Source organism: Mus pahari, chromosome 9, assembly GCF_900095145.1.
Source record: "Mus pahari chromosome 9, PAHARI_EIJ_v1.1, whole genome shotgun sequence".
Taxonomy (NCBI): domain Eukaryota; kingdom Metazoa; phylum Chordata; class Mammalia; order Rodentia; family Muridae; genus Mus; species Mus pahari.
The window spans coordinates 23943076-23953224 of NC_034598.1; the positions used below are offsets into that span (position 1 = coordinate 23943076).

The window sequence follows — 10149 nt, forward strand, 5'->3', positions numbered from 1 at the left end:
CTGAGGACTGAGCTGGGACTGAGGACTGAGCTGGGTCTGAGGACTGAGCTGGGTCTGAGGACTGAGCTGGGACTGAGGACTGAGCTGGGACTGAGGACTGAGCTGGGACTGAGGACTGAGCTGGTATACTGGAGATCTGTATAGGTCTGATTTACACAAGTCTGGGGGCTCAGTCTAATTTCCAAAATATGTTACATAATGGTAGGAGACGAACTGCACTCTTGGATAAAAGCATAAATGAACTCGATGATAGGTTAAAAAACATTCTTAGTGAAATACCCTGTCTGCAAGGATTTGAGTACAGTACTTTCAGAAAAGTTACGTGTGATATTAAAGGCAGAATGATTACAGTTTCTGGAATATCAGAATTCGGTCTGTAGACAGATCAAAACAGAGGTAACCAGTTAAAGTTGGTTGTAAGTAATAGTCAAAAAGAAATGACTGCAAATTCTCTGGATCTTTAGAATATATTAGAAGGAATTATTTCCACCTCTAACAAAGACAATGAAGAGAGAGATTAAAAGGCTTTAGAAATTAGCAGACTTTTAAAAAAGATCGACTTAGGCTAGAAATTATAAGATTATCTGGTAATAAAGTTTGTATTCACTGAGTTTATAGTCACTAGTGGTAACCCTAAAACTGTAAGCATCCTTTGAGACCTGAGTCTTAATGACTCAATATGCACTGATGGATTGTGTTTCTTGAGTTCACAGCAGAATTTCTGGAGACTGTACAGAACACCAGCAGTTTTCAGATTTCTTGCCGGTGTCTATATAGCTTTACTTTGTGCTCTATAATTTATAAATATCACTATAATTTATAAATATCACTTAAAAACATCTGGCTTTTTTTAGTTGAGAATCATTTTGTAACAGAATTGTCAACTGTTATATACCTGAAATTCTTTGGCACTGTGTGATGTTTCTGTGTTGTATGAAGAAAGCTAGAATACTTTACCCCCAAATATGTCCCTTAAATGTAAATACTATAAGAAGCAGTAGAGTCAGAAAAACTCCATGAGATGGAGAAGATGACTTAGTTGGCAAAGTGCTTGCTTTGGACCCCAATGAAAGCATAAGGACCCCAGTGTGGATCATCCAGAACATGTAAAATCCCCATTGGGCAGTATGTCCTTGTAAGCCTATTCCTGGGAAGGTGGAGATAGGTGGGGATTCCTGGGACTTGCTGGCCAGTGTCTCATCAGTTGTTTAAGAACCTAATCTTTGTTGAAGATTCTATGTATGTCAGAGGTCTAAGCCATAATTTGAATAGTCTTTCATTGAAGCTTCTCCCGTGTGAAGTGTACTGTGCATTAATAAACTTGCTTGCTTTACTCTTGTTAGCTTGTGTTTGGTCACCAGTGTTTCTCCCAGGTATGAATTTATGAGAGTTGAAGAGAGATTGTGTTTGCTCCCTGACAGATATATTTGTTTAATTAAAAATCTAGGGGAGAATTGATAAAGCATGTGCCCTTTATACAGTGACTGAGGTCATACTGCAGCAAGCATTTCAGGAGCCCCATCTTCCACCCTACCTCCATTCCTTGGAGACGCTGCCTCTTGGTGCGGGTCCAGGGCCGCCTTACCTCTCCCATCTGACTCTCAGCTTTCCTTTTCCCCATCTCCACTGCTTTGTGTCAACTGCAAATCTTCAGAAACTTCCTACCAGGGATCCCCTCAATGCTTCCTGTTCTCCATTCCAATCTCTGCAAACTTACTCTTAGTCCTGTAGCACCCTTCTGACAGGAGCCCGTCCTCCCACCCCACCTCCCTTCCTTGAGGTATCCACCTCTTGATGTAGACCCAGGGTCCCCTTAACCACTGACCCGCTCAACTTTCCCTTCTAGCTCATCTCCATTCCTTTGTGTCACTCTCAACTTGCAGAAGTACTCTCTGCTGTACTAGCCTAGCCATAGTCACCATACTAGCCTAGGATCCAGAGTGAACAGCAACTATTAAAGAATGGAACACCCAGGTATCAACACCAAGAAATACCTCAAACATCAAAACTCTAGATGCCTGGATCCCAGCACAAAAGCATAACCATGAACAGCCATGACAATATGCCTCCTTCAGAAGCCAAGCATTCCTGTCACAATAGGCCTTGAGAGATACAGTTTAAGCTGAAGCATGAGACAGGAACTTCAGAATAATAGTTACAAATATGTTCAAGAACCTTAAAGAGAATTTAAATAAATACCTTAAATGAAGTCTCTGAAAACACAATCGAATGAAATAATGAACAGTCCAAGACATGAAAGTAGAAATAGGGACTGGTGAGATGGCGCAGTGGGTAAAAGCACCCGACTGCTCTTCTGAAGCTCCTGAGTTCAAATCCCAGCAACCACATGGTGGCTCACAACCATCCGTAACAAGATCTGGCGCCCTCTTGGAGTGTCTGAAGACAGCTACAGTGTACTTACATATAATAAATAAATCTAAAAAAAAAGAAAAGAAAAGAAAGTAGAAATAGGGGGATGGAGAGATGGCTCAGCAGTTAAGAGCACTGTGAGCTCTTCCAAAGGTCCTGAGTTCAGTTCCCAGCAACCACATGGTGGCTCACAACCATCTATAATGGGATCTGATGCCTTCTTCTGGTGTGTCTGAAAACAGCTGTGGTATACTCGTATAAATAAAATAAATCTCTAAAAAAAAAAAACCCCAAAACAAAAAAGAATGTAGAAATAGAATTGCCAGAGAAAACCCAACTGAAGTAAAACTAGAAGTTAAAAATTTAGCTAATCAAAAACTTCAGAGATAAGCCATTAATTGTATTTCTTAACAGATTCCAAGACACGGAAGAGAGAGTGTCAGGTCTTGAAGACAAGGTAGAGGAAGGATAGGTAGCTCTGTCAAAGAAAATGTTGAATCTAAAAAAAACAATTAGATATTCAGGCACAAAATTCCCAGGAAATCTGGGACATTATGAAAATAGCAAACCTATAGATAATAGGTATAGAGAAAGTAGAAGAAACCAGATTAAAGGTAGAGAAAATATTTCTAATAAAATCATAGAAGAACATTTTCCCAAGCTAAAGAAAGAGGTGCTTACTAGCATATAAGAAGCTTTCAGAACACCAAATAGACAGGAAAGAAAAAGTCACCCTGACATATAATAATCAAAACAAAACACTAAATGTATAAAACAAAGAAAAGAATATTAAAAGCTGTAAGGGAAAAAGGACTGAGTCACTTATTAAGGCAGGCCCATTAGAATAACACCTCAGTGGACACTCTGAGAGCCAGAATTGCTTACAAATTCTGAAAGATTACAGATGCCAGTCCAGACTACTATACCCAGTAAAACTTCTCAGTGACGATGGAGAAAGAAACATATTACATAATAAAACCAAATTTATGCAGCTTTTTTGTTACCAGTTCAACTCTACAGAAGGTACTTGAAGGAAAACTTTAGTTTGCAGAGGTTAATTTCACACAAGAATACAGTAAATAAATTATCCCAGAATAGTAAATGAAAATAGGGTGGGAGGAAAGAGGGATGGACATTCACACTATAATAATAAAATAATGAATCAACAAACACTTCATTTATCTATCTATCTATCTATCTATCTATCTATCTATCTATCTATCTATCTATCTATCTATCTATCTATTGCCCTGTTTGGTTTGGTTTTTGAGACAGGGTTTCTCTGTGTGACCTTGGTTGTCCTGGAACTCACTCTGTAGACCAAGCTCGCCTCAAACTCATGGAGATCCACCTGCTTCTGACCCTTGAGTGCTGGGGTTAAAGATGTGCACCATCACAGCTGGCTTTCATGAATAAATTCCTTTTTTTTTTTTTTTTTTTTTTTTTTTTTTTTTTTAAGGGGTTTCTCTGTATAGACTTGGCTGACCTGGAACTCACTCTGTAGACCAGGGTGGCCTTGAACTCAGAAATCCACCTGTCTCTGCCTCCCAAGTGCTGGGATTAAAGACGTGGGCCACCATTAATAAATTCTTAATTGTAATCATCTCAATTCTTTAGTAGGAAGATAGACTAACACTGGATTGGAAAACAGGTTCTTTCTGGGGCTTCCAAGAAAAACACCACAACATCTCCATTGTAAAAGGATGGAAGAGCTGGGCGTGGTGGCACACACCTTTAATCCCAGCACTCAGGAGGCAGAGGCAGGCGGATTTCTGAGTTTGAGGCCAGCCTGGTCTACAAAGTGAGTTCCAGGACAGCCAAGGCTATACAGAGAAACCCTGTCTCGAAAAACCAAAAAAAAAAAAAAAAAAGGATGGATTTGATCAACTCACATCAGAGAAACTTCTTGAAGTAGATAGAAATTAGCACAGAGAACCACAACTGGACAATGTGCAGAGAGTGAGATTTTGGAGCACTCAACCCTAAATGGGATGTCTTTATCAAAAATTTCCCTCCAAGCTCAGTGATCTGTGTGGAAGAGGAAGCAGAAAGAGCCAGAGTGGTAGATGACCCCAAGCAAGCAGTGCCTTCCAGACACAGGAGGACTGATGCATGCGGCCTCAGAGACCGGCCATCCAGCACACACAAAGTCTGCACAGCTCAAACAAAATGACAGTATCAGCACTGAGAGGGGCAAGTGGACATGGGGTTTCACCCCAACCAAGAAGCTATCTGCAATTGATATGTGTTGCCAAAGGGAAAATGAGTTCTCTCCAGTGGGATATCACTGGGTATGACATTCATCTTCCAGGGCAGTCCCTATGCCCAGAAAGTTGGCCAACACAAAATGAACTGAGTGGTATTTTTGTGGATGTTTTGTTTCACTTGTTTGGTCATTTCTTATTTATTTTTTGATTTTTGTTTTTGTAGGTTTGTGTGTGTGTGTGTGAGTGTGCATTTCTTGTTCTGCTTTGTTTTTATTTTCACTCTTTTTTGTTTTGTTTTTGAAAGAAAAAAGTACATTTGAAAGGAAAATGGATAGGATCTGGGAGGAGTTAAGGAGAGGAAAATATAAAAAATATATTGCATGGAAAAAAGTGTTTTCAATTAGGGAAGGAATAATGGGGTTAGAGAAATGGTTTAATAGTTATGATTGCACACTGGATGCTAGAAAGGTGTCTTGGTACACACTCTGCTCTTGAAGAGGATACAGGTTTGATTCTCTGCACCCACATGGCAACTCTAAACCTTTTGTAACTCCAGATCCAGGGGATCCAGTACCCATTTCTGGTTTCTGCCAGGCACTATGACACACAGTCATATATGCAGGCAACGCATTCACATTAAAACAGAAACAAACCCAGAATGCACACTGCTTTCCAAAGGACCTAAATTTGGTTCCCAACACTCACATTGGTTAAAAACCACCTATAACAATGCTAACACCCTGTTCTGGTTACTGGTACACACACACACACATACAATATCTGTCTATCTGTCTATCTATCTATCTGAATGAATGGCAGTTAATTATCATTTGTAAAATTTTTGCATCAGATGTGGGGTTGTTTCTGACTAGCACTGAGAATAGGAATCTGTGTGACCTGCACTGTATCTAACTTGTCTTCAACATTCTGAACCACAGCTTCTAAAAGGTTTAGCTCTTTGTATTAAAACATTAAATATTTAGAAATTTTTTTTTCTCAAAAGTTCATTAAATGCTCAACAGACATGCCCACATCTGATGAAGACAGCCCTCCCGGAGACTCCTTTAGTCTCTGGGCTGTGTGAAATTGACTGCTGAAGCAAGCTGAGAGACCCAGACTGTCTGTCTGCCACTCCTTGTTAGTCTTCCTGTCCCCAACTTCCCAGTGCTGCAATTATGCCCATCACAATGCCTAGTTATTTTGAATTTTTGAAATATGCATTATTTATGGATGCTTGCTGTGGTAGATTATACCAGAGTCAGTAATTGTGGTGATTTGAGTCAAGATGGCCTCCATAGACTCATAGAGAGTGGCACTATTAGGACATAAGTCTTCGTTGGAGGAAATGTGTCACTGGGGGTGGGTTTTGAGGTCTTAGAAACTCAAGCCAGGCCTCATGGCTCATTGTCTCTTCCTGTTGCCTATGGAAGTCAGCTACCTCTCCAGCACCATGTCTGCCTGCATGCCACCACCTTGCTTCCACTATGACTATAAGGGACATGGCATCTCTTTACAGAAATAGGAGCCCTAACCTAGATAGTAATCTATTTTATATTTATCTGAAGGGAGTGTCTTTCTTCCTCCTGAATTTGGATAGAGGCTTACAGTTGTTAAAAACAAATGCTCTAGGACCTCCTATATAGGTGGCAAGAAGGTTGGATTCTGATCTCCAGGTAATACACCTGGTTTGCATCAGTTCTCTGGTCTTTAGGACCCTAACGTGTACAAGAGACTTATATTTAAGGCACCTAGTCTTCCTTCAGAGTCATTGCCTGGGTCAAATAAGAGTAGAAGAGCAGGAGGCTGGAGGGATGGCTCAGAGGTTAGAAGTGCTGACTGCTTTTGCTGAGTTCAATTCCCAGCGACCACATGGTGGCTCACAACCATGTGTAGTGGGATCCATTGCCCTCTTCTTGTGTGTCTGAAGACGGCTACAGCGTACTCATGTAAAATAAATAAATAAATCCTTAAAAAAAAATAAAAGAGCATTGTGTAATCAGTAAAGTACAATATGAATATGAAATTCAGTGTGTATTCTCTAAATTCACATTAGAGAGACAGTTCGTGATTTTGATCTTACTTTTAGGAGGCCAGAATGAGACCATTAGTATTTGACTAATGTTTTTTACTGACAGATGGTTTAGATACTTATAGCTCTGGAGATAAAGTTGGTTCATCACCGAGATATTACTCTGATGAAAGGAATCATCCTACAACACCTTTCTGCAGTTCCTTCAAACATTTAAATGTGAACTGGTAAGGCATTTAGAATAATACTATTACTGTGCTTTTAGCAGCTCAATAAACAGTAGTAGATATTGTGTGTGTGTGTGTGTGTGTGTGTGTGTGTGTGTGTGTGAGAGAGAGAGAGAGAGAGAGAGAGAGAATGAGAATCCTTAGTTATAATAGTCTACTATGAGTATGCTGTCCTGCCAGTAGATACAGGTCACAAATAGTTATTACTTGAAAGTGTCTAGTCTGAAAAGAAATATACTATAAATATAATATTTATACTGAGGTACTTCAAGATAATGTAAAACCCTTTTATTTTAGTCTGTTTTTGTCACTGTGACAAAGTCTGTGACATAAACAAAAGAGGTGGGTTTATTTTGGCCCATGGTTTCAGAGTTATACTTCATAGTTGCTGGCTGCCATATTTCTAGGGCTGTCATGATGCAGAATGTCATGATGGAACATATGGTAGAGCAGAGCGCTACAATTTATGGCTCCTGGGAAACAGACAAGACAAATCTTTGAAAAACATGTTTGCCTACAAGATGTGCAGGCATAAGAAGGAGCAGAAAGTGAGGGAATCAATGATTGGCCCAACTTGAGCCCCATGCCATGAGAGAGAGCCCACCCCACCACTATTAATGATATTCTGCAATGCTTACAGACAGGAGCCTAGTACAACAGTGATGTGAATGGCTTCACCCAGCAACTGATGAAAACAGATGCACAGATCCATAGTCAAACATTAGGCAGAGCTCAGGGAGTTTTGTGGAAGAGGGGGAGGAAGGATTTAAAGACAGAGAGGTAAAGGATACCACAAGAAAATCTTCAGAATCAACTAATTTGAGCCCATAGGGCCTCAGAGACTGAACCACCAACCAGAGAGCATTCATGAGATGGGCCTAGTCAGTCCCCTTACACATATGTAACAGATTTACAGCTTGGTCCTCATGTTGGACCTATAATATCAGGAGCAGGGACTATGTCTGGCTCTGTTGCCTGCCTTCCCCTAACTGGACGGACGGTCGTATCTAGCCTCAGTAGAAGAAGATGTGCCCAGCCCTACTACAACTTGAATTGCCAAGGCAGGTTGATATTCATGGAAGGTCTCCCCTTCTCTGAGGAGAGAGAGGAGTAGAGAGAGGGGAGATAAGAGGGAGGGACTGGGAGGACAGGAGGCAGGGGAAGTTTCAGTTGGGATGTAAAGTAAATAAATTAAGAAATGAAGGGGAGGAGGGGGAGAAAAACAGGTTCTTAGTGACCGGCTTTCTCCAGTGAGGCCCCATTTCCTAACAGCTCATTTAGTATGATGAATAATTAGTGGATTAACCGGTTAATGCAGTCATCCGGGGACTTGGAGCCCTGAGGAGTACTTTGCACATGACCATAATAATCTTCATACCTTAACGTCCACTCTGAGGTGCAGTGGCATTTTACATGTACTGTGAAAGTCTTGGCTCTTTGTGTTTTAATGTCCTTCTAGAAGAATGATCAAATGTGTCTGTAAGCAGGCAAGTCGTGCTGCCCTGAGATAGCCCCAACACATGGCTTCTAGTTTGTAGGGTAACTGTTAATTATCTTTTGTTTTGGTTTGGTTTGGTTTGGTTTGGTTTGGTTTTGGTTTTCGAGACAGGGTTTCTCTGTGTAGCCCTGGCTGTCCTGGAACTCACTCTGTAGACCAGGCTGGTCTCGAACTCAGAAATCCACCTTCCTCTGCCTCCGGAGTGCTGGGACTAAAGGCGTGCATCACCACTGCCTGGCTTGTTAATTATCTCTAATCAGATTAAAGATAACAGTGCCCATCTTATCAGAGTTATTGGGTTTTGGAAGAGTTTGGTAGCCACAGATCATTCTAACTAAAAGTTTTAAACTGTTGTAAACATGCAGAAAGATTGAAAAGCACTTGTACAGGCTTTCAGGAATTTTAACTTAGTTTGTATGTTTTACACTCATAGTTTTTTTGTATTTAAAAATAATCTTTGAATTTTCCTCATTTGTGGTGTGGCTATCTGAAAAGCAGTTTTGTTTGTTTGTTTTGTCAGTTGTTGTAGCTTCCAGATTTCTGATATTTATATTGTTAAAGCCTAGATGATGAACTGGATTCTTTTCATGATTTAAAGAAATGGGAAACAGAAAAGAAATTAATGGAAGATGATCATAGAGATGGTGCCTCCAAAATAACAAAGCTGTCCTTCAAAGAAATGGAAACCGGTAAGAGAGTTTGTAAGGGAATAGTAATTTATTATGTATAGAAAGCCATGCTTACCTCATAACTGCTCCTTAGGACTGTATATTCCTGTGTTCTGAGTTTTTGTAAACCATATTATACTTTCTGTACTTGTTAAGTTAAAGGAGAAGAAAAATAAGCATACTGTTTTCTGGTCGTGTTCTTCCATTCTCAAAACCTACCCAAATAAGTTGATGGTTAGCTGAACTTTATGACACCTTTAGCTCCTTTTCATGTTTTTCTCTGTGGGAAGGGCCTCCTAGAATCTGACCAACCCCGGGGCTTTGAAGAAGTACTGAAAACTGCTCAGGCTGCTTTCTGTCTGCTCAGTGGCAGGGCTTTCTGTCTGCCCCCAGGGATCCCACAGTTTCCTCTGGATCTCAGGGAAAGCGGAGACCAGAAGTGGTGTCTACTCTGTCCCCTTTGGCTGCAAGGTGTAGCGCACACCCGCCCTGTGGAAGCCCTGGCACACGCAGTCTCCATTTCTTTTGTCTTCTTTTTTTCACAAAACTTAAAGCCTTTAATTCACTTAATCAACATAGTTGTCAATAACTATCTCACATAACTCTCTTCAAATCCAAGGTACTTGTATGGGCCTTAGTTTCTGCAGGTAGTAGGTGAAAGCTGTGGACCACATGTCCATAGAGATGTTTGCCCTTAGTTATTTTGTAAATGAATCTATCCTAGGCTGCAGATCAGTGAGTTCATGCATGTAATAGCCCTGTCATGTCTGGAAAACACTGTTTTATAGGAGTCAATCACTACCTCTCGGCCTTAACAATCTTGTTTCCTCCTCTTCCCTGATGATATATAAGTCGTGTGGGGATGGGGTGTGAAATAGATATTCCATTTAGGGCTTAGCACTATACGGTTATATTCTTTTTTTTATGATTTTTTAAATTATTTTCTTTATTTACATTTCAAATGCTATCCCGAACGTTTCCTATACCCCTTCCCCCCACCTCTGCTCCCCTACCCACCCACTCCCACTACTTGGCCCAGGCCTTGCCTTGTGCTGGGGCATATAAAGTTTGCAAGACCAAGGGGCCTCTATTCCCAGTGATGGCCGATTAGGCCATCTTCTGCTACATATGCAGCTAGGGACACAAGCTC

At 40.7% G+C, this 10149-nt stretch overlaps 1 protein-coding gene across 1 annotated transcript in view; it reads left to right on the forward strand.

The window, feature by feature from the left end:
- Ccdc138 (coiled-coil domain containing 138) overlaps positions 1 to 10149 on the forward strand; it is a 96472-nt gene that overhangs the window by 4656 nt on the left and 81667 nt on the right. Inside the window, exons 4-5 of the mRNA XM_021205204.2 lie at positions 6713 to 6833; positions 8893 to 9020. Coding sequence (XP_021060863.1) covers positions 6713 to 6833; positions 8893 to 9020 — 249 coding nt within the window. The remainder of the gene's footprint in view (positions 1 to 6712; positions 6834 to 8892; positions 9021 to 10149) is intronic.